Source organism: Spea bombifrons, chromosome 13, assembly GCF_027358695.1.
Source record: "Spea bombifrons isolate aSpeBom1 chromosome 13, aSpeBom1.2.pri, whole genome shotgun sequence".
In the NCBI taxonomy this organism is placed as follows: Eukaryota; Metazoa; Chordata; class Amphibia; order Anura; family Pelobatidae; genus Spea; species Spea bombifrons.
This window is the reverse complement of record NC_071099.1, coordinates 20026697-20052805: the sequence shown is the minus strand read 5'-3', so window position 1 is coordinate 20052805 and position 26109 is coordinate 20026697. Positions and strand designations below refer to the sequence as shown.

The 26109-nt window shown below is 39.1% G+C and overlaps 1 protein-coding gene across 1 annotated transcript; it reads left to right on the top strand.

Annotated features, from left to right (window-relative positions):
* On the top strand, positions 1-21390 carry CAVIN1 (caveolae associated protein 1). Its single transcript, XM_053452899.1, has 2 exons — positions 1-601; positions 18992-21390. The coding sequence occupies exons 1-2, from the start codon at positions 179-181 to the stop codon at positions 19661-19663; spliced, it is 1095 nt and encodes a 364-aa protein (XP_053308874.1). The 5' UTR covers positions 1-178; the 3' UTR covers positions 19664-21390.
* The last annotated feature ends 4719 nt before the right edge of the window (positions 21391-26109 follow it).

The following is a 26109-nucleotide window of genomic DNA, read 5'->3' as shown; positions in this document are numbered from 1 at the left end:
ATAGAAGCTCACAGATACACACACACACACATACCCATCCCATGCTTGCTATTTCTGGCTAGCGTCCCGGTTACCAGCATTATCAAAGTCTCTGGATCTCTCACCGCTTGTTTTTCCCTTCTGCTCTCTTCCCAGCTTGAACATAGTTAGAACTTCAACCCATAAAGCAACAGTCGACATGGAGGATACAACTTTGCAGATAATTGAGCAGCCCACCACCATTGAGACTCCTCCAGAGGAGCCAGCAGAGACAGAGCCCATCAAAGCAGACCAAATAAATGGTGTCCTGGTGTTAAGCCTGTTGGATAAGATCATAGGTGCAGTGGACCAGATTCAACTGACCCAAACCCAGCTCGAAGAAAGGCAGCAAGAGATGGAAAATGTAGTGGGCAGCATCCAAGGTGAGCTTACCAAGCTGGCCAAGTCCCATGCGACCACCAGCAACACGGCCAGCAAACTGCTCGAGAAAGTGAGAAAGGTTAGCGTCAACGTCAAGACAGTGAGGCAGAACCTTGAGAGACAGGCAGGACAGATAAAAAAGCTGGAAGTAAACGAGTCCGAACTCTTGAGACGCAAGAACTTCAAAGTCATGATCTACCAGGTGAGATGTAGTGGTATGTGGTTTTTCGAAATGTTGGTCAGCTTTGGGTTTATCACATCCAATAGAAATATCATAATTTTCATTTGTATCTTTACTTGTGTATTTTCTTCTCAAGTCATGAACCAAACACTGAATTTGCAATGTGTTCATTGTAGCAATTTCTAAACTTAGTGTATCTAACTGCTTACATCAGTCTTACAATGTATTCTTATTGAAGATCAATTTACTTCAAAGAAGTAGATGAATTCGTAAATGACATGTATAGGAAAATAACAGGCAGGCTGATCCTATATTCTTTTGTATTACTTATTGTACATTTCATATTTCTTCTATTTTTGACTGAATTCTTTCTTATAACCTGACAAATTAGACTTTGAAGATGGGGCACATTAGAAAATATATTAAACCTCACATATTCATGTTTTAGACATGTTTGTATTCCTTGATAAAATGTTTTTTTCTATTTGGAAAATGACATTTTTTCAAAGTTCTTTGAAAAACCACTTGAGTGTGATAAATGTTATAGCGTTCCATTTGCTATATGAGCATTCAGCAGCGACTTGGTTAAAGGGTGTGGAATGGTGTACTTTGCCAGAAATATCTGTTCTAAGGAACCAACTTTGTTAACACCAATTACCAGATCATGATCGCTGTTCCATTATGGGTTTCTTTCAGTTACTAGGTCAGGACACAGCCAGTTGTTTGTATGGTAGTTGTAGAAAAAAAATCATATGCATTTTATAACATTATTTGAAAATATGCATAATACATATTATTTAATTCTATGCATTGACAGTCAGTGGAGCTGACCAGTGTTGTCTCTTTGCAACTTCCCATTGAGAACTGATTTTCAGGTTTGAATAGCTGGAGACAATTCTATAGGATAACATTTTTGTTACTTATATTTAGAAAACAACAGAATCTGATGTGGTTTGTTATCCCCCATTTGTTGTACTGGAATCGTTAATAGTTTGAAACACTAACACCAGATGGTGTAGTAATACTTTAACAATGAATCATCGCTTTGATGAAAGGTGGAGAACACAAGGAATGCCTTTTTAGGGGCTCTACAAGATTTAAACCTTCTGGTGGTTTCAATAACTAGTGCTTACAGAATGATCCATTGTTCTTCATGTTAAATCAGGGTAAGCTGGCAGATCATCGGTTGCTACAAATGTTATGGTGCTTTGCCATTCATATGCTGACCATGGCTCGTTAAAGCTTTAGTTCTAGGCAATCTGGGTTACCCCATGCACGAAAGGGAATCCACTCTTGTAAAAGATCCACAGTACCAGCAGTCACCAACTCAACAAACATTCCAGAGAGTTACCACCCTTACTGTACCGAATACCGATGTTTAAACTGAAATTGTTGCTATCTAACATTAAAAAGTATCTTCTTGATATCTGTTCTGTCCATGCGGTAGTTATTATTTCTGAGATATCCTTAAATATATTGCTAATATATTTGTACATTGGGATTTCCTAGCGTGGATTAAACCACTTATGCATTTATTCCTGCCACATTTGTACTTTTACTTCTCAGCCAAGAAAGTGGCTGTCATTTTGAGTGGGTAACTTTTCCTCTATACATTGACCAGCAAACGTATCAGTGACCAGTTAATTGAAAGATTAAATTCACCTCTTACTTATAGCATTGAGATAGAAACACAAAGACATCTATGGGGTGAAGTGGGCATACATATTACAAAATGCTGTGCACACAGTTCGAGCGAGAGTACATGCGGGTGCGGCTCACAGGCAGCCATATAAAACAGGACATGGAACTCCTACCAGTCCCAGATCACCATAACCTTTATATACAGAATGTTTTAATCAATTTGGCCAGCAATTATATATATATATATATATATATATATACCGTATATATATATATATACATATATACACAGTGCTCTGAGAAAAGCATTTCCCTTTCCAGATTTCTTGTTATTTTGCATAGCATATTTGTCACACTAATCAAGTAATAATAATAACATAATAATCAATTTTAATATTAGAAGCAGAATAACATAATGTTGCAGAATCTTGTAATACTTGTAATAGTAATTTGAATTACAAACTTTCAGGTGTCTTCCAGAAAAACTTTTGACTTGATAAAGGGAGCACTCCCGAAAGCTTGTCATTACAAAATACTGTCCAATAAAAATATATTACAGAATTCTGTTGTTCTGCATCACTGGACTAAAACGGCTACTCCAAACTACTTTACTATTAGACAAAGATAACCCGAGTAAACACAAAATGCAGTTCTTAACTGATTATTTAACGTATACAAGGAAAAAACTATCCAACCCAACCAGGCCCATGTGAAAATTGTATTTATTTGATAATTAGTTTAATTTCACTAGACACACCCAGGCATGACTACTGCCAGTCCTGTTGAATCTAACCATCAATAAAAAACAGAACTTATCTAGCAAAGTAGGTTAAAAGGTCTCAAAAAGCAGCGCACGATGTAAAGAAATTCAAGAACAGATGAGAAACAAAGTAATTGACATCACTATGAAAAGTGTTTCAAAGCCGTATCTAAGGCTCTAGGATTCTAGGGAAGAGTAGGGGGAGCCATTATCTACAAATGGAAAAAACTTGGAACAGTGATGAATTTTCCCAGGAGTGGCCGGCCTACAAAAATTCCTCCAAAAAGCACATTGATGATGCACCCAGGAGCTTAGAAAAGAATCCTGACTAACATGTAAAGAACTGCTGCAGACCTCCCCTGCCTCAGTTGAGATTCCACTAGAAGAAAGAGATTGTGCCAAAATTACATCCATGGGAGAGTTGCAAGGCAAAATCCACTGCAGACCAAAAAGAACACAAAGGGTCATCTCACATTTGACGAAAAACATCTTGATGACCCTTTGGATAATATTCTGTGGACTGATGAGTCAAAAGTGATACTTTATGGAAGACATTGGTCCCATTACATCTGGTGTAAAGCTAACATAACATTTCACAAAAAGGACATCATACCAACAGTCAAACATGGTGGTGGTAGTGTGATGGTCTGGGGATGCTTTTCTGTTCAGGGCCTGGGTAACTTTTAGAAAATCTTGAAGGAGAATGTCCGGCCATCAGTTTGTGACCTCAAGCTCAGTTGGGTTATGCAGCAGGAAAATGATCCAGAGCACACAAGCTGAATGTCTCAAAAGAAACAAAATGAAGGTTTTCAAATGGCCTAGCCAAAGCCCTGACTTGAATTTGAGATGCTGTGGCATGACATGAAAAAGGCAGTTCATGTTCGAAAACCCTCCAATGTGGCTGACTTTTACATATATATAAGTTTTTTTATTTAAAAAGTGCAGAAACTTTTTGAATGTCCCTCGTAAAAGATGCTTTGCCAGTTATTGCAAACATTTGATTGCAGTTTTTGCCGCCAAGAGTGGCACAACCAGCTACTAGTTTTAGGGGAGCAGTTACTTTTTCACATGGGTGATATAGGTTCTGATTAAATCTTTACCTTTAATAAATGAAACGATCATTACAACATTTAAATGTGACAAGTAAAGAAAAATAGAAGAAAATACTTTTTCATATATATATATAGAGAGAGAGAGCATACTTATCTTGCAGCGGACCCAGTCATCCATGTTCTATGAAGTAAAATATTATTATGTAAAATGTACTTGTCTGTTTTAGCCTGTTTATATGTGGTTCATTGTGTTAAAGTCTGTGCTTTCTGCAGACCTTATGAGACAGACAATGAATCATTTTAATACACCTTCCAGTTTCAGTTTGTTATCCTGCAGGATATATTATGATTGACACTGAGTATATTCTCACCAGTTCCTAAACACTAACTTTTCCCTGAAGGCATGAATTAAGCAGCGGATGTGTCTATCTCCTTCACATCCGTTAGAATACCTATACATTAAACCACTATTATTATTTATACAGTAGATAGAAATAATACAGAAAAGATTAGTACTGGATGGCATTTGTAATTATATATGATGTAGCATAACTGCAGCAGAGGGATACGATTGCTAAGAATTTTTCAGTCCCCATTGCCGCCCTGGCCCTTTTCTTTTTGGTTTTCTGCGCTAGTCATCTAATGAGAGGAAATGGGGCGAGAGGGAAGAGCCTTGCTGTACCTTTTTTCCTTAGCCTGGTGTGTTTACTTGTTCTCACTTAAGAGAGATCTCTATGGGTATGAGATACGCCGAGCAAATGGCTGCACGTTCCATGAGCATAAATACGTAGAGTATGCTTGCTCGTATACTGCTATTAGCTGCGCTTAAGTCATCAGACGGCCGTTGGCCTTAAAGTGCCGGGCCCACCTTATCATGCCTAGTCTGATATCACTTCAAATTTTGTTATAGGTTATACTTTTATAAAGAATATTGCTAAAACACATTTTATTTTGTCAGTATATACTTTTTTACAAAATAGATTGTAAACTATGTGAAAGTGTGTTTGTGTTCCCTCTAACATGGACTGTAATTAACAGTATTAAAAATACAAAAACACATAGAAGAGAAAAGAGAAAAAGGCAGGAATAAAATATCTCTTATGATCCAAAACTTAGAACTATTTGTGCAAAATGTCCCAAATAAATTGCCTGCAGGAATATCTTGATACTTCAATTGTTAATCTTTGTTAAGTTTATAATAGAGTATTGTTTTTAGCGCTTGTTCCAGCAGCAAACACCAGGCATACATTTCCATTTTTAGACTGTTTTTCTAGCAACGGTGTCCAGCACGATTCATTCAATTCAGGAAAGCTGCAAATGGGATCAGCAAGTCTCTAGGGTTTCTTTCATTTATTTTTCCCCACCATTTTTCTTTACACGCATATTCATTTATTTCCACACAAGGTATATAAAAAGAAGAGAGACTGCAAATATTTTATACATGGGAAATGTTAAGAATATGTGTTCATTTCTTAAACCACACCAATCTTGAAATATTATTCCTCTACTAACTAATGGACATTCCTCCCGACGTATTTTAATGGACGTATTAAAAATATAACAGCAATGGCATTTACAGAACATATCAAAGGTCAAGTGCTCTGCCTCCTGCAAATGCAGCCCAGGCCCCTATGTATGCATGTTGAGAACTAAATACGAAATGTATTTCTACTACATATCTGTTAGCGCAATTCCACGTTTTCATCCTGTGCCAATTATTTTACTTTTATTTATTTGCTTATAATTTATTTGCTTATTTATTTGCTTCATTTAAAGGACGGTCCAGGTTATCTTAACCATTTACATTCTATTTAATTAGGAATCCAAATTAGTTAAAATAACAATCTTACGAGCTTTGTCCACTCACAATTCAGATAAGTCGATTGATCTTTGTAAATTTAACAAATGCTTTCCTTCCTGCAGTTAGAAGTGTGTTGTACAGAAGAGGTTTTGTTTGTTTACTCAAAGCAACAATTATTTTCTTGTGTGGGAAATGTACATTATGAACTTGCACAGGGGCAGGGGTACTGGGCAGCCCCCTGTCTGGCTAAATATTGTCTCTCAATCCATCACAGACTAGGAGAAAGAGCAGGGAGGCTACATTTAGCCTGCAAGGCCAATCCAGTCAAGTGACCAAGTAAAAAAGCAACTCAAGTCAGACAAACATATGCTACTGAGTCATATCCAAAACATATTTACAGAAAGTGGATGCACAAAAGCCAATTCAGCCATTATGTAAATGCGGTCTTAAACCATTGATGCTCTGGACACCCTGGTGGAGACATGTGGAATTGCAAACATGTGGCTCAAAATGTTTAAATCTGAGCAGCCCATAGGGCAATTACCCCCTGCCACCCTTGGAGCAGAGGGCAATGAGCATATAGTTTTTTATTTCTACCTTACACAGGGTAGGGGGAAGAGCAGAGCTCCTCTGAGAATAATCTTGATAAGTTAACTAAATACCCAAAGTGTCTCTCAGCAATCTGCCATGAATGCAAGAAACATGCAAGAAAAAAGGTGTATGTTTTTTTTTTCTAGAAATTTATGTGTTTTAGGTTACTGGTGCATTTTAAGAAATAAGTGAAATATACTGTTTGTGTCCATGATCTGATGAGGTTAGTAGAATTAGATACACTTAAGGGCCAGTGTGTGGGAGGCGTGGGCTTAAAGGAATTTTTCTTGGGCAAGGAGTGAGTGTCTCTCCATGGGTAGGGATGTGAGAGGTGGTGTTTTCTGCTCCGTGTGTGTGTGGGAAGATGGATTCACATAATGCTTGTGCCTCCTCTATCTGTGCCAGAAGATTTTTCTGACTTTTTATATCCGTGCAATATGAGAAGTGCTTGTAACTATGTAATTAGCGGTGATGATATCTAAGTCTGTTACATATATATGCAAAAATATGTGACTCAAATACTCTTCTTGAGCATTAGGATGAGTTGTGAATTATAAATGAACTTCACCCTAGATGGACAGGCCTGGACTAGCACATAAAAAGTTGTCTTTATCGTTGTTATATAACCCGGCTGTTCTTGTATCCTCTATAGTGGGAATCATTGATCTACCTGTGGTTCAGCGTTCTCTCTGTTCCCAGCATCCACTGATCAACTCATCTCATGAGGTTTTAAAGGGCATATCTTTGAACTTCACATGTGTGCTGGTCCAAAAATACCACATTATTCCTCTAAATGGGAGCTAAGATGAGGACAGACAATGCTAGCTAATTGAAGATATAGCTGACCCTGAGGCAATTAAAGAAAGTTCATCAGACTAAACAAAAAGGGAGAAAATCTTTATACCTATGCTTTCTTGGGAAGAAATACGGAACACATTGATCCAAATACAACTTGAATTATTGTGTTCCGCCACTGACCAAAAATATTCCCATAACTATGCATCAAAATCCCAGATAAAAGTAACCCTTTTACTTATTTTTTGGGGTTCTCTCTGCAGAATTATTCCCAGCTTTAATTTCTTCTGCTGCCTCTTTTCATCTCCTGGTGTAGACCGTAAGCAGACACTATTCTCTTGGCAGGAGCTACAACCCATATTTAGCTTTTGTGATTCACGTCCCAGACATGCAGGATCCCTGCATTCTTCGTGCCTACAGGAATCAAGCATTAGCAGCTCTCTCAAAGCTGAGCCCTCCTGTCCAAGCCTTGTGTACTTCTGCCTGTTCGTGATTCTGTATCTGTCGCAGATAACCAGTGGCTAGATCCTAGCCTTCCAGCTGTCCTCAGGGCACCCCTAGCTAGGGTAAAAAAATCCATACCATCTAAACGTTTATTACCGGCACCTAACTTTTTGTGTTTTCTTACATTTATGCATTTATATTGATCCCTTCATGACTAATAAAAGAAGGTTTGCTCCTACAATTTCCTATGGTGCTCCTAAATTATACACAGATTTGCCTACGATGAGTTAACCTTTGTACTAAGACTCCGATTTTCCATGGCTGCTCGGAACAGTTGATATTTCATGTATATCAACCATCGTATGATGACTTTATATATACAAAACCTTTATACAACTTCCACTGTACGCATTGCTTGGACATAGCTTTAATTCATGAAACATCTAAGAATTAGTGTTAAAACTGGAGAGAGATTACTGGTGTAACATCAGCCTGGTAAAGACCCCAACTAGAAAATACTTCAGACATTTTGAAGGGCATAGCACATAACTAGCATTGCCTGTGACATAATACACTGTAAAATGATGGTGTTGGAATGACAACGTCCCTGTTCTGATGATACAAACTGCCTCTAAAATACCCATTCTTATAAACACTCTTCCCTAGAGTAAAACTAGGACCTGATTTCAACTTATGTTAGCTTAAGGCATTTTATACTTTTTCTTTAAAAATGTAAGGAAATATCCGTCTCACATACCACGATAAGGGAAGTACTGTAATAGTGGTCTAATGAGCTAATCCTGTAATTTAAATAATGGGAAGATATATCTTAATAAATATACAAAAATATAAAAGAACTGTTTTCCTGAAGATGTCCTGGCTATTATGCTGTATAATAATTCTACAATCCATACTAGTTTTGTGTCTCTTGCAGACGTAAGAGTTTATATTTCCAGAATGCTGTTTTTGAATTTGTTATGGTAACGGTCACCGTGGAAAGAAAAAGTGGGATTAATCCAGTGACTCAGTGAGAAAGAGCAGTGAATAACCTGGGTAACAAAACTGTAGTGTACGCCTGTTGTAGCACAGTGTGTTTGGATGGTTGTATAGATTAGATTGATCTGTAATTAGCACACGTCAATGATTGTTTTTATTCATATTAATGCAATACTATATAAATGTTTACAATGAATATTTTCTTTGTTTGTAATGCTAGCTAACCCCCCCCCCCAGATTTTAGGGTTTTTAAGTAAAATTAATTGTTGGCAAAAACTGGTTGCTTTCTTAGAGTTGCTGCTTTAATTTACATTCCTTCAATTTAGATTGCTGGCGAACTGTTTCTCCCATGGTGTTTAGCCAGACATATATAGTTCAGTAAAAGCTTTTCATTGTAATTCCATATCAAGACAGACCTGTTATATATATATATATATATATATATATATATATATATATGTACTGTACCTTTTGAAAATAAGTCTTATAAGCAGTGAAATACCAATGCATATGAATGATTGTGATATCTCTACCACTTGATTTACCAACCCTGCCATGCAGCCCACGCAGCTGGCAGTACATACATTAATAATATTACTTTAGCATTCATTATCAGTTTGAACGGTGGATTATTTTAAGCATGACACCACCAGGCATTATGCCTTAAAAGAAGTTGTTTTCGGATGGTAATGGCATGCCCTGTGGATTCCTAAGCAGAAGTATTATTTTAGTAAGAAGAAGAAGACTATCTTCTCCATCTGGTTTTAGAGCAGGCCAGTTCCACTAAACATACGCACATTCAATTGGATACAGAGCAATTAGCTGTTGGTCCAGGAAAACGTGGTGTACATTATCTGCCACATGGTCATTTTCTTTTCTCAAAGAGTAAGAGCTTATTTTTATGCTCATTAAACCTCAGATTTTAGCATTTTGTCTACCATCTTTGATTTTTCCCATGTTTCCTCTAGTTGTCTCATTAACATAGTTTATAAGGTTGACAAAAAGGCCTAAGTCCATCAAGTTCAACTCTTCTACCTAACCTTCCTATTCTTGATCCAAAAGAAGGCAAAAAAACCCTAATTAAGCTACTTCGAAATCTGCCATCAGGGGGAAAAAAATATTTCTTGACTCCAAGACGCAATCAGATTTCTCCTTGAATTACATGTAGATCAGGAACTTAACTAGTAACAAATAATTCTTGTAGATCCTAAAATCACTGTAAAAATTCCCTTGGGGTAAGGTGCTTTAGTGGAGACATTTCTCAGTTTTTATTGGCAGTGGAAATGACTGTGTCAAACTATACTAGATCATACTAGATGCTGAAGGACCATAGCAATTTTAATGGGCAGTTGCAATAGACTTTGTAGCTCTCGTAGCTCCATATACATACCGTGTTTCCCCGATAGTAAGACACCCCCGATAGTAAGACGTATCGGGGGTTTCAGAGGGGTCGGCTAATATAAGCCGTACCCCGAAAGTAAGACATATGGGGGACACGGGGGATTTGCCGGGTCCGCCACTCTAAGGGGCCGGGAAGTCCCCACCAAGGCCGGCCTTACGTGTCTGCGGCCGCACAGGATTTAAATTAAAACATCGGGGTTTTTTTTTAACTTTATTTAACATCCTCCATGTTAAATAAAGTTTTTTTAACTTTATTTAACATGGAGGATGTTAAATAAAGTTGAAAAAAACCCCCGATGTTTTTATTTAAACCCTGTGCGGCCGCAGACCCCTAAGGCCGGCCCCTTAGAGCAGGGCCGACCTTTGGGGTGTGCGACCGCACAGGGCGCCACACTCCAGGGGGTGCCAACCTGCGGCACCCGGCACCCCTCCAGAGACGGACAGTAATGTCCGCCGCTGGAGGAGCAGGCTCGCAAGGGAGCGGTATCGGAGGTCTTTAACAGACCTCCGGCTCCCTTGAGTGATTTTAAGCCGGGTTCAACCCGGCTTAAAATCACTCAAGGGAGCCGGAGGTCTGTTAATGACCTCCGATACCGCTCCCTTGTGATCTGCGCGGCAACAGCTGTTGTGCGCCGGGGTTTCTTGTCAGATCCCGGCGCACAACACTGAAGCCGCGCCCACCGCTGTCCGTGCCCTCTGAACCAGGAAGAAGACAGAACTGAAGAAGAGGAGCGAAGAGGAGGAAAAGAAGCTGAAAGAAGAAAGGAAAGGTAGGAAAGCATTAAGTGAGAGTGGATTGGTGTATATGTGTGTGGATTGGTGTATGTGTGTGTGGATTGGTGTATATGTGTGTGGATTGGTGTATATGTGTGTGGATTGGTGTATATGTGTGTGGATTGGTATATGTGTGTGGATTAGTGTATATGTGTGTGGATTTGTGTATACGTGTGGATTGGTGTATATGTGTGTGGATTGGTATACGTGTGGATTGGTAGGTGTGTTGATTGGTAAGTGTGTGAGAGTGATGGGTGTTATGCTGTACCATTTCCAATGTCTTTTTCATGATCTAATTATGCTCTAAAAGTACATCATAACTCCCATCACTCTCAATTTTTTCCCAATATAAGACATACCCCGAAAGTAAGACATAGTGGGGCTTTTAGGGATAAAAAGAAAGTAAGACACTGTCTTACTTTCGGGGAAACACGGTAGGATTGTTGGCTATTAGCTGTGGTCAGGCCTGAAATCCTTGTGCATCATCTGTACCCTGAATCTCATGGACCGTTCATCAGTCATGTCTAAAACCTGTTCTTGCAATGGAATTCTCAGGATTTAAATCCCACAGCAGTCATGATATGTGCAGCTCTTCACTCTCCTGACCTAGAATACACATTTTTGTCAGACCCGACAAGAAGCAATATTTCTGATCAACAGAATCCAGAAATGCTAATGTCTGAATTACAAATGTATTCATATTAACCCAGTAAAATTAAAGTTTTAACATGACTACTGCCACAAAGCTCTCTGAAATCTGCAGCACTTTGGGAACATATCTATAATGACTGGTGAGAAATCCATCCCAACACTGTTTGTTGAAGGGTTAATGTCTTTATTCCTAAATAATGTCCTTATTCCTAAATGCCGGGTCAGTAATTAGCTTGTGGAAACCTCTTGTTTCCGTCCACAGTTCACACTCATTGTTTAATGCCTGATGCCCTCTCCATGACGGCTCTGCCCATTGTTCCATTATATTCTGCTTAGATACTAATTGCAAAAGCAGATTTCATGTTCTGGTTGTTACGGGAAACTGTAGATAAAAGAAAAAAAACACACTGGACTACAAGCTGCCAATTTGTCATATATTGACAAATACCTCCAGCAGTAAAATCACAGATGCCATATTTCCCTTGTTCTAGGGATATTGTATTTGCTTCTATTCTGGAAATATTAGTAACACAAATATATAAGTTTCTCTAGGTGAGTTAAAACATTTCAGGAGACTCCATAAGTTGGCCTTTCATTATGCATATGATGGGCTGGGAGCGTAAAGCAGGAGGTGCAGTCTCCCAGAGGTAGGCAGTCCACAAAGCCAGGACAAAAGTCAATACACAGTCCACAGGGTCAAGGCAGGTGGCAAATGGTGCACAACAGGTTACAGAACTAAGGTCACAGGGCAGCATACAGCCAAAGGTCAAAAGCTGGAAGGTCAAATAAGGTCAAGTAGGGTCAGTGAGCTGCAGCAGGTAGTACAAGGGAAATGGTGACTGTACGGAGACAGCCACAACAGCTTGGCAACAATCAAGCATGGAATGAACGATGAGCAGAGTTTATGTAGGGAAGTAGGTTCAAGGCTCCTCCCACCAGCATCAGGACACCACCTCTACAGGTCAGGAACACCCTTTCTGCAGCATTCCCAGAATCCCATCAATGAGGACATGCCATAGGACGACAGGACACGCCATCCTCCAACTCCAGCTCAATCATGCTGCGAGATGCGGTGTGCAACTCACTTGAGGCCAGGGATGTGGCCTATACTGCAACCCAGCCTCAGTCTGAACTCAGCGTCTGTGGTACTTGAGGCTGGGGATGCAGACTACTCCGTACACCGTGCTGTGGAACTGGCTGCGCATGTCTACCAGGGGCTTGTAAGCGTAATAATAGAAAGAACTGTTTTCTTCTGCTATGTACTAATTAGAACTGCGCCACAAGAGCAAATATATTTTTGTCCCAATGCTAGGAAACCAAATATCAGTTAACACACCGTGAGAAATAAAATATGCCTTAAAATACCTGTGATCATCCAGATTCTCAGGGGACAGACAAAGTCATTGATTCGCATATACAGAGAAATGAGACATAAATTCTGACAAACGCTAACTAAAAAAAAAAGACACAGAAATAAGCAAGTTCAAAGCTTCTGTATATAGATACAATCACACATCTAACATATATCTTTCATGTGTTTCTGATGGCATTTTGGGGCCCCTTTCTATTTTTGACCTGGGGGCTGCCGTGTGAACCAAGAATGCATAGAAAATACATAGCTGGGTGAGCTTAAAATGGTTATGGATGAGAGCCAGGACAGGGCCTGGGAATAACACAGCATGTCCACAAATAGCACTGCTTGTCGTTATTTACGCCACTTGAAATGCTGAGAGGCTGGCAGTAAATTCAGCCTCCCATTCACCAGCTGCCATTTTTACAAACTCTGCAGTAAAATGCATGTATTGTAACCATCAGATAGAAACTCTGCCCCTAGACCTGTGATACGACAACAGAAAGTTTGTCAGGGTGTACATCTCTCGTGATCCCCCGCTAGGGTCCCCAACTTTTCTTGTTATCTACAACTACTCCGGCCATTTCAATTCTATGTGACTGGTGCAAACAGCTGAGATAGAGAAGGGTCCTTGATCCACCTCCCATAAGTCAATTCTCACCAAACAGTTTGGATGTTGCCATGGCAGCAGAGTATACTACATTTTCCAGAAGTGAATAAGTGAAGTAACTAAATCCAGGGTTTAAATAGAAACTTGAGGGTTAACCTGATCTTTCATTCCTCCATTCCTCATTCATCAGTGGTGTGGGCTCAAAAGCACCTCCCACACACACAGTAACATATACACACACACACACACAGTAACATATACACACAAAGAAACATATTTATACACACACAGTAACATATACACACACACACACACACACAGTAACATATACACACACACACACACAGTAACATATACACACACAGAGAAACATATTTATACACACACAGTAACATATATACACACACAGAGAAACATATTTATACACACAGTAACATATACACACAGAGAAACATATTTATACACACACAGTAACATATACACACACACACACACAGTAACATATACACACAAAGAAACATATTTATACACACACAGTAACATATACACACACACACACACAGTAACATATACACACACACACACAGTAACATATACACACACAGAGAAACATATTTATACACACACAGTAACATATATACACACACAGAGAAACATATTTATACACACAGTAACATATACACACAGAGAAACATATTTATACACACACAGTAACATATACACACACACACACACACAGTAACATATACACACACACACACAGTAACATATACACACACAGAGAAACATATTTATACACACACAGTAACATATACACACACACACACACACAGTAACATATACACACACAGAGAAACATATTTATACACACACAGTAACATATACACACACACAGTAACATATACACACACAGAGAAACATATTTATACACACACAGTAGCATATACACACACACAGTAACATATATACACACACAGTAACATACACACACACACAGTAACATATATACACACACAGTAACATACACACACACACAGTAACATACACACAGTAGCATATACACACACACAGTAACATATATACACACACAGTAACATACACACACACACACAGTAACATACACACACAGTAACATATACACACACAGAGAAACATATTTATACACACACAGTAACATACACACAGAGAAACATATTTATACACACACAGTAACATATACACACAGAGAAACATATTTATGCACACAGTAACATATATACACACAGTAACATATACACACACAGTAACATATACGGCACACACACACAGTAACATATACACACACATAGTAACATATACACATAAAGTAACATACTACCATGCACACTAACGCACACAATAATATATGTACACAGACACACAAGTAACATATTTATGAGTACTTTAATATGCATTCTATAAAAAGGTTAAACAAAATAACACCTTAGGGAGAAGCTGCAGCTCCCTGCCACCTACTTGGTCTGAAGATACTTTCTACTGATTGGCTGCTATAGAAATCAGTGGAAGCATTTTCCATGCATGCACGCATGGGGAGGGGTAAGTAAACCACACTTCAGGAGATCAGTTCAGCATGGAAAATATAATGGGATGGGGAACGGGGTAAATGAAGCATCCTCCCATTTATTGATTAGCGGACAACACATTTAAAGTTACTTCTCAGCTAACATATGCTTTAAAGGTCACATGATAACTGGAGTGTCTCATTAATGATGTGTTTGTGTTATGTAGCATAGAAAAAAACACTGTATCTTCTCAGATTAGCAACCATAGTCATCTAGGGTGTACTACATGTGTTGTCAAGCAGCCAGCAAGGCAGACGTCACCCTTCCAATCACTGTAGAGCGCCGTATGTCCGTGTACGCATTCTATGAAGTGTGGGCAGCTGCTAACTTAACATCGTCATCTCCTTGGAATGCAGAACGTGCATGCGGCTTAATCAAAAATTGGTGTTCGCATTAACTGAATAAATCAAACCTGCACCCCATATTCCCAGCCACTACACTAACCGCCCCTGCTGTAACGCGTGCCCCTTACATTGCCTCAGAGAGACTTATGCTCTAGTACATGCTCATTTTAAATTTGAATGCATATATATGCACACTATTGTGACTTTTAGGGCTGCATATTACTATGATACACTCATAAATATATTCAGCTCACCATTATTCTCATTATTCGCTCATTATTCTGTTTTTACTCTCTCCTCCGTCTCTCTCTCTTGGCTGCAATATTTCCTAATGAGTTAATGTGTTTGAGTTGCAGTTGGACGATTTTAAGAAAGTCTACCCATTTTGGTTTGGGCAGCCATGTTATACATTTTTACAACAATCATTAGGTTCCGGCAATGAAAGAACAGTTTTAAAAAGTCATTATAAGTATAATCAATACACAATGTCACCGTTTATCCAACGATGATCCATAAATGATTGTACTTTTAATAAAATACGGTAATAATGTGGCCTGAGTAAAATTACCTTAAACTGAAATCCCAAACATTTATTTTATTTTACCAAAACAAAACAAGAATTCAGCGCATGCCCTGTAAATACCGTGTATATTTATCTAAGGCATAAATATAGGGGATTCCATCACACTACATGGCCATATATTGCTTAGCCCGCCACCATGTCAAAGTACACCGTAGTGGTGGGTAAAGTAATAAATGAACAGATTTATGCATTTTGAATGGTATTCACTGAGCATGCGCGGAATTCTTGTTTTGTGTACTTACTGGTCATAATTATTCTAGCAACAACACAGAATGTGAATTGTTGTGCCTTTTATGCTTTTTAGGTTGTGGGCGCCTCTATTTTTGTATATTTTATTAGAATTTGGAAAAGGTTTATCAGACAAAAATGGCTGTGTATGAGTAAGACACAAGCATAAGCTGTTCTGTGTTTATGGAGTTTTTTGGCATGGAGTTAGAGAATGGAAAATACTGTTCAGAAAAAATATTTCCTTGGCAGCCAATTGCACATTGCAGAAAATTGGATAAACTTGTCTAAAGTTTAAACCAATGGACAAAGAGACCACGTGTCAGTGATGACTTTCATAAGATAAAGAGAGTTAACCCATAAGCACTGTGTGCCTTTCCATCATGTACTGTAAAGTATAAATATCATATGAAACACTCTATTGCACTGTACCAGTAAGTAAAGAATTATGGCAATGTACATCAGGACTCAGTCCTATAACAGAACAGAAAAAAGTATATATATATATAATTATGATTGTGCATGAACAGAGTCTTCAGAGTATACCTGCCAGCTTACAAGCCAATAGCTGCATGTGTAGTTATTGGCAAGTTCTGTCCTATCAGGGCTTTGCTGAGCTGTCAAGCGCCATTTGACAAAGAGAAGTCAGGGTGCTTTGTCAATGCACGGAACCTGCCATTCTCAACTCAACATTTTATATTGCATTCTAAAACTTGAGTATCCACTAGACGGAGCATTTATCCTCAATAACCTTTAAATGGGTTAAACATATTATAAAATATAAATGGCACTTATATTTTTTAATAACACTCAGATCTAGCTTTTCTTCCATTAATCTCTCCCCTTCACTATTTGTCAATTATTGCCTTGTCTTTGGTTCTAACAGGATATCTGCACGATTCCCAAAATTCGAAAAGTGAATTTCTCACCTTGACTACAAGCATTACTAACATTCCTGAGAGTCTCCGTCAATGATGCAGCCACCATCCTACCCCACACAATCACTGTCTCTTTGGCACCATCGATGTTGACCTCTCACTAAACCCTCACGTAAAATCTATTTACAAAAACTGCCGCCTAAATCTTAAAAACATGTCTCATACTTGCCCTTCCTAACACAATGCAGGGCAATGCAACTAAAGCTATTGTCTACACACTCATTATCATCACAATTGCAAGTCAGTCTTAGTTAGTCTTCCTGGTCTACCCATCTTGCCACCACACAATCCATCATGGATGCTACTGTTAGGTTTATATTTCTTACCCATCACTCTTCTAACATCACTCAACTCTGCCAATCTTTTCATTGGCTGCTTGTAAACTCTATGGTTCAATGTACAATCCTGAGTCTCACCTACAAAGATCTTCATAACAGTTTCTCTGCTAGACTTGAGCGCAGGCCAACACTTCGTGTTCATCTTCGTGGGGGGGGGGAATCTTCGTATTTCACGAATATTTGCTTGTTCGGTTCGAATATTCCTGTAGATTCTTCGTGTTCCTTTTTTGTAGAAGAGGTTAATACGGGGTTAACAAGGTACGCACTACGCAGCAGCTTTGGCGACAAGATTTTAAATGTCCATATGAGCAACTCTATTGGTCGCCGGCAGGAGCCTTCGTTGGTTGATGGCAGACAAGCCCCCTGCTGGCGGCCAATAGAGTCGCTTGTATGGACATTTAAAATCCTGGTGCCGCAACTTGGCCTGGGGAGACCACTCCTGTCAGGAGTTAAAGGGCCATGCGAGTGAGTCTATTGGTCGCCTGCAGGGGCTTCCTCTGGTTTGGTTGATGCCTGTAGGCGACCAATAGAGTCACTTAAACGGCCCTTTAACTCCTGACGGTGAACTTGGCCTGTCTCTCCGCTCCAAGAGATAAAAGTCTATAACTCCTGACAGCGAACCTACGGATGTCTACTCCCGTCATCTACGCAGCATCACAGGGGTTAACGGGAGCGGAAATCCGTAGGTTCACCGTCAGGAGTTAAATGTCCATTATAACGACTTTATTCGGCAGGGGCCTCCTCTAGCATCAACCAATTGGTTGATTCCAAAGGAGGCCCCAGCAGGCGTTGTTCGCACGACCCTTTAACTCCTGATGGCAAACCTACGCATTTCCACTCCTGTTAACCCCTGTGATGCTGCGTAGATTAGGTAGGCTAGATGGGGAAGGGACCAGGGAGATTAGTAAACAAAGATGAAGACAAACACGAAGATTATTCGTGTTGTGTGTCTTCGTCTACGTTTTGCCGCCGCCATGTTGGTATGTTCGGTATTCCCAGATACCCAAATTGTGGAAGAATCATGTGTTCATTCATCAATCATTTGTTAGCATTTTTACACGGATTGGACATCCACAAACTTATAGCAAAGTTAGACATTTTTCAACATGCAGGTATACAATATATACCCATACTTTACAGAGTAACTGTGGTATACAGAATGCAGTTTGAGATGTGAACCAAGCATTTTGGGTGTGTATATATGTTCATTGCATTAGAAGCAGTGCATATTTGTACTCCAAAACGCATATAAACATATTATTAGGCAACTTATGATAACAGTATAGTTTAATCTATAATTGTTGGCTACCAGTTTGGTTTATACTGTGTAATGTAAAATGTAAATTTCTTGCTCTCTAAAAGTGTCATGTACACTAAAAGAGAAGAGATTTAATTTTTACATAATACAACAAAAACTCTCACAATTACATCCCCCCAAACAATGTTATTTTCTTTGTATACAGGAATTAATAACATGTTAATTATTTATTTTTTATTTATTATCTCCTTTTCTAGGATGAGGTGAAGTTGCCTTCCAAATTGAGCATCAGCAAATCTGTCAAAGATACAGAGAAGCAGGAGGTAGAAGGAGAAGAACAACCAAAAGAAAACAAAGAAGAAGATGAAGAGCACATACAACTGTCATCCGATGAGGAAGTGGAATTAGAAGAGATTATTGAGGAGTCCAGAGCTGAACGTATAAAAAAGAGTGGAATGCGGCGGGTTGATGACATTAAGAAAGCTTTTTCCAAAGAGAAGATGGAAAAGACCAAAGTTAAGACCAAAGAGAACCTGGAGAAGACCAAGCAGAATCTGGAGAAGACCAGGCACAACATAGAGAAGAGAATGACCAAGCTGGGAACCAAGATAGTGACAAACGAAAGGCGGGAGAAGATGAAGACCTCTAGGGACAAGTTGAAAAAGTCCTTCACACCTGACCACCCTGTCTATGCCCGCTCCAAAACAGCAGTCTACAAGGTGCCCCCATTCACTTTCTATGTTAAGAAGATCAGAGAGGGTGAAGTTGAGGTCCAGGCAACAGAAATGGTGGAAGTTGGCGGGGAGGGTGATGAAGAAGGAGGGGAAGGAGCTGAGTTGTTGAGAGGAGAAAGTCCCGATCCCCATGCTCTTCTGCAAATCACCGAGGACACTGATGCTGTGTTGGCTGAGAGAAGTGACAGCGACTAGAGAGGGAGAATTCTGTTCCCTTCAAATGGACAGCTATAATTGTTATCTTTCACATTTCAAACCAATTTTATTTCCTTTCTTTTCATATACACACATTTTTCTTCTATATATTTGAAGCTTTTAAAAACACAATTACAAAGAAGATAAAAATACATATAACCATATTTCTGCTTAGCAGGTCACACTAGCAGATATAAAAAATAAAGCTAATTTTGTGTATGACATATGTAATCACATCACAGCTTTTCTAATTTTCTTTCTCTGTGGGTCTTATCAGCAAACTATACTTGGTCACCCAAAGAGTTACCCGGATCATGTTTAGCAAGTCATATTAATGTAATCCCTTCTGGAAATATACGTAAGATTAGTATTGCTTCGGGGATGCTAGCTAAATAGTCTATTCAACAAACTATTTAAATTACCGGTATTTCAGTCAAAGAATAGCATCATTAGTATGTCTTGGCAAGCAAGAACTGTGGGGTTCAGGTGCCGGGGCTTTTGGTCAATCTTAAGATGTCTTTTTGTAAGTTTAATAGCAGTTATGTTGGTTTCATTGCCATCATACCTGATAAAAAAAAAAACAAGAATACTATGTAGATCACTCTGTCTTTGAGACAATAACCAATCGCCATATTGCTCAATATGCCATAAACAACCACTTCTTTAATTATCTGTCTTACTGGTGCATCAGAAATGAGTGTACGATTTGATTTCTTAGGTCATTGGCCCTTTACATATCTATGACAAAGGCTCCATACAACTCTCTTTGTAGAATGCTTTGGACAACCACCAACACCAGCATTGTATTAAAAATAAGAATATAATTAATAATGTGTCATTGTATAATGTTCCGTGGAAAGAGACATTGACAAGGTAAAGGTAAACTGATTAAGGAATGTTACTTAAGTACTCACAGTATGTACTTACGCTGTTTTGTGCAGAGAATCTAAATTGAGCAAAGTGCCAGAAAAATAATTAAAAGAAAGTGAATTGGAAAGAGTACTCATACTAATGGAGATCAATTCATGTGAGCACCGATTAAGGAGAGAAAGAGATGGTTTCAGGGATTTGCTGCCAGAAGACAAAGTAGAGGTTAATACAGCAAGACCACTATGATGGGTAGGAGACCAAGCATAATATAAGTGTGATTAAACTGGACAATATTTAAGGGTTAAAAAAAAGTAAATATGTGGAAGAAGTTAACCTGTTGTAAATTCTTGTTTGGTGAAAATAAGAATCTTCTCCAGAAGGCAACATCATCTCTTGGGGTGCAGTTTTATTCTTCTAAATTATAGCTAAAGTTTCCATTTTTCTGATATAAACTTTATATCAGATACCCGTACTATCAGAATTATTTTGATGTAGGTTATGTAGTTACCTAATAATACCTGAAAAGTCTTATGTTCAATTCTGGGTACTAATCTCTACTTTCTCTGCAGAAAGACTGATTGAAAATTAAGTTTTAAAAAATTTCCATTGAAAATGAGCTTGTTGATATTGAAATATACCAGGTAACGGGCAAGACCCATTCTACCTGTAAACTTATTACACTTTCTGTAAAATGTATATTGCAAAACCCCTATGGGTCATATATCTGGTAAGAGACAGTAGGAGGTTTATGGCTTGATGTTGTGTTAACCTTTTGGCTGCCAGAGGGATACATAACACATTTCAATTGTCCTCCTTGTCTAATTGTAACCAGATTAAACACAATTTTTTGCCTTGCATATTTTGCTTTTCTTTGGATGTGACTCAGTGTCATTAATTAGGTAGTCTCAAAACAAGAAACATAATAACATCAATTAGATATTTACATTTATAAATCATCTGGGAAGTTTAAGGTCCATGCAGTTAAAATTATTATATACCTGACTATAATTTATAATGTTATTTTCCCCAACACACAAAATACCAAACGTGTCCATCTCTTGAACACATTTTGATACAAACAATATATAATTCATAATGATCCACTTCTTTGGTTCTTTTTATAGATGTACACACATAGGAAAAAAAAAACCCACAAAACAATGGTATAATGTTTTTTGTAAAATACATAATTCATTGTTGCCCCTTTATGTTCCACTTCCACACTCACAAGAAGTGCTGTTTGGCTCAGATGCTATGCATATAGATGCTGTGAGCCATATAAGATGAGAGTTTATTTGCACTCAATAAAAATATCCTTACAGCAAAAAAAGCAGAATACATAATTAATTCAGTGGTATTTCTTTAGCCACCTCACTTAACTTATGTACTACGCATGACCTTCATCATGCATCATACATTTAGTAAGTTGAAATTCTGAAGTGCCACTATAAAAAAGAAAACTCTGGGCTATGTAAGAAGGGTCACATTGGATGGAAGGGAAAGAAACAATGGATGATTTGGGATCATAAGAGAGAGGAAAAATGTAATGAGAGCAAAATACAAAATTAGGGGAAAATGTTGAATTTCAATGCCGGAATAATATAGAGGTGATCCTACAAAAATTCCTGTTATCAAAGTTAAGTAATGTTAAAAAAGATATGTCCATCAAGTCCACCCTTTCCAAGATGTCCATAGTTGCACTGATCAAGATGAATAAAAAAAATATTTCGAGACTTGATGGACAGCCAGATCAACAGCTTTTAAGTTACTATGTGTGCTCCTCAATACCCTTTCTGGATAACTACCAAGCCAGTTTATTTATGAAAGCCTCCACAATACTTGTTGTCCCCACCTCCATAGGCAGTGCATTCCCTTATTGTGACAAATAGTCTTCTGGGATTAAGATGGGACCTTGGCTCCTCAACCTAATAAGTGGCTCTTTTCTACTTTGTGGGGCATGTCCAAGATGAGGGAGCGGAGTTTAGGCACGTCCATTCCCCGCCCTGTTCCCCTTCCACCCTTTTTCACATTTAACTGACTGGGGCTGTTGCATCCCTCTCAGAAAGCCTGTTGTAAGGCCTTCCTCGGAAAACAGGTATAATGGTTACCTTGCGCATGCACTTGAAAGATGTCATATGTGTGCATGTCTGTTGTCATCACGCAGCTCCTCCCTTGTATTTGAACTGCAGACCTTTCCATGACCTCATCAGTGACCTCAGCTGCTTCCATCTTAACATAAGGGGCCCTGTTTCAGTATGTTATCATTACAGTACCAAAGGGCCACACTGATGAATCCCGCTGAGATAGGGCACAAAATGTGGGGCACACATCAAAAGCCTTGATCATCGCATGGATGTTTGCTCAAATTGTGTAAACTCTGAGCCTACCTGGTCCAGCGTTCTGGTTCCATCTGTACGATCTGTGAAGCCAGACGTCATGGGATTGAATACTGCTCATCTACCTTCACCTCTCCGTAACAACGAGGATCCTGTGGGTAAAGAATTTTGAATTTAGAAATCCAAAGTGATTCTCTTTGAAGGAGACCTTTTTCTGGGTCAAATTTTTAACCTTTCAATCATGCAAAACGGCATTGCCCAAATTATATATTTTCACATGTCTTGATGCTTATTTATGCCAAAATTGTATAATATAATAAAAATATATTTGTGACGTGACGCCCTCTACCCCGACTGGGTACTCCCGCCAAACATTCCTTTGTTGGGACACGAGTGATTAACCTCTTAAGGGCCACACAGAACCAGTGTTGTATAGAGAAGGGGGGATGACGCTGCAACAGAGCTGTGCTGGCACTGTGGCTACCCGAAGCTTAGCTACACAATGTGGCTATTGTCCTAAAAATGACAATAAAGTGTCATAGCAGCCCACCCCAAGCATCAGACAGCACTCATGGTGAGGTGAAAACAGGACTTAGTTTATGTGAAAACACACCGGTATTTAAACAGTTCAAGGGGGTAATTTACATACAAAAGACACAGCAAACCACACAAAGTTCTCCATCAGGTCCTCCTTTGCACACAGCTCAGTATTTGCACTCAGCCCACCTCAGCCAAGTAGGGGGTCGCTATTGTAGTCTGTAGGGAGGATGGTAAACATGGGTTGTTCCCTGACTTCTGGCTGAAACCTGCTGGATATCAGATCCTGGTGCAAATAGCGGCCATAGAGGTTTCTGTCCTATAAGTTCTGACACGATGGAGAGTAACACCCCACATAAATCCCCTCCCAAAATACAGGCGCCTCAAATCTGCATCCGAGCTTCACAGTCTTTAGAGTCTCTGGTACTTGGGGAAATGTGGCACTCCATACCAGGGAAGAAGTAGTCCTAATGTACTCCCCTGTACTAATCTCCCCAAATACAGAACCCCTTCCAAGGCCAGGGCCCATAGTCTGTAGGGAGGAGGCTGGCCCTCAGGCCCCTCCGGGAGCCCAAGGCAAAGAGCCTTCCGTGACAATAATAATATAAATATATATATATAAATATACTTCTTTCTGAAATTATATCATATCGGCCGGGTCATCGGGCTAATCGTGCAAATGCCTGCTTTGTTACCCTTACTGCCACTCATGCAGCAGATCTGGTCTGTGTGTGAAGATAGCTTGCAGCCATGCGTATCGAGCTGGTGGCCGCACGTATGTCTTTTATTGGCTGTTAGCCTTAAATTGCCAGGCCCAATTTTAACATTAAAGAGGATTCATGACAAAAAAAATATTATTTATTATTGTATCCCATTTTGGTTCTGTTTATTTTAAGATTCCAGTGCTGTAAATGAAGTGACTGACCATTGGGCTATATTATTATCTGCTACTAATGCTTCCGTGTACCATCTTGGAAACATCTGAGAGCTGATCATAGGCCGAAAGGAGTGGGCTGCTTTGCAACATTGTATTTGATGGGATCTGCTAAAACAATGAGTTTTAGGTGACTGAGTGTGTTCTGACTCGTTGTTCAGTCTACTTCTTCTCAACTTGTTACCCTGTGATGGACATACAAGCCAATGTAACATGGAGGGAAAGGGCTGGCAGTGAAACAAGTTGAGAAGAAGTAGACTGAACAACGGTCAGAACACACTCAGTCACCTAAAACTCCCCCACTATTCCTGCCTGGGTGCACCTCTCTTTCTCCGAGGAGCCTGCTGATGCAAACAATGTAGCCTGCAAACATAGAAATGCCTTGAAGTGCAATGGCTGAAGTCAGTTTAAAGGAGCTTAAATACCTAGTTTTATCCACCCCTGTGTTGTGTTGTGTGGTGTATGTAATATGGACCCTCAACCTATGTTTCCATAGCTCAAAAAGGGGCCGTTTTGTGGATGTGGGTGCGTCATGGGAAAAGGGTGTTACTAAAACTTCATTACCTATATGTTTAGAAAAGCTTTTTTTTTAGTTTTATGTTTAATTGTATTAATACATGCAAGCCATCCTTGTAAAAATATCTTTCAAAAGTAAGAATAATACTTCATTGCCACCGATACAACCACCAAACTACCTCTCACCGTTTCTCTGTGCCGTATGTTTGTCACCCCATTCCCTCAAGATTGTAAGCTTGCGAGCAGAGCTCTCTCCACCGAATATATATCGGTTTGTCTTAGTCTGTCAATTCTCATCTTGTCAAACCCCTTAAATATATGTATTATATTAAGTGCTGCGTAACCTGTTGGCGCTATATAAAAGGTAATAATGATAATAATAACACAGTCTGTATAGAAAATTAAGTAAGTTAAAGGAGTTTCCACTGAGCTTCCTCATTTTATCACTAGGTGGCAATAAGTCACCTCTCCGATAAATGGTGATAAGTACCATGGAAAAAAAACATTGTTATTTTTTATTTTGCTACAATAAGTATCCTTCATCTCCAGATTTGGAGGCTACCATAGTAGGCAGTGGTGATATTTTGGGTGGCTTTTCATGCCCAAACACTACACTGAGCTGATTTGTGTTATGTCTGTCCAGACTAGAGGCCTTTACAGCGGAAGTTCTTCTGCCCAGAACACGACTACCAAGGGAGAAGCCCTCGGAAGAAGTAAATCAGGACTCCTTCCCACTCCCTTACTCGACCACAAGAATTGAAAAAATACACAATGGGGCGCTCGTATATATAGAGAAAAGATGTTCAGATTTAGAAATCTCGAAAAGAATTTGGAGATGAGTTTGCTGTCACGTGTCAGTTTGTGAACGAACTATCAATTTTTCGTATTGTTTTATAATTTTGTTACCATCTGCACTATTGTATTGCCTTCCTTTCCTCTTTATAGGATGTATCTATATATCGTGTATTTTGCTATTTTTGGCCAGGCTGGAAAGTGCGTAAATTGGGCTGCAGCTGTATACGGGGAAGTGTTATTAATATATATTTTCTTACTTTGAGCACTTGGACAATACCTATATTATTGGGGTTTTTTGTTGCACACCTGACCTGACCACAAGAATCTGGTACCAAAAGAGAAACCTAACTAATCCCCAGGTATGTTATCGCCAATCTTAAATGATCATTATTTAACATTTCTGACTAGACATAATCATGTACAAAGAATAAGAAGAGTAGTGCACGCCTACACTGTGG

Coding starts and splice junctions, on each gene's coding strand:
- CAVIN1 (XM_053452899.1), top strand. CDS start 179: ATGGAGGATACAACTTTGCAGATAATTGAGCAGCCCACCACCATTGAG. Junction 602..18,991: donor TCAAAGTCATGATCTACCAG/GTGAGATGTAGT, acceptor CTCCTTTTCTAG/GATGAGGTGAAGTTGCCTTC.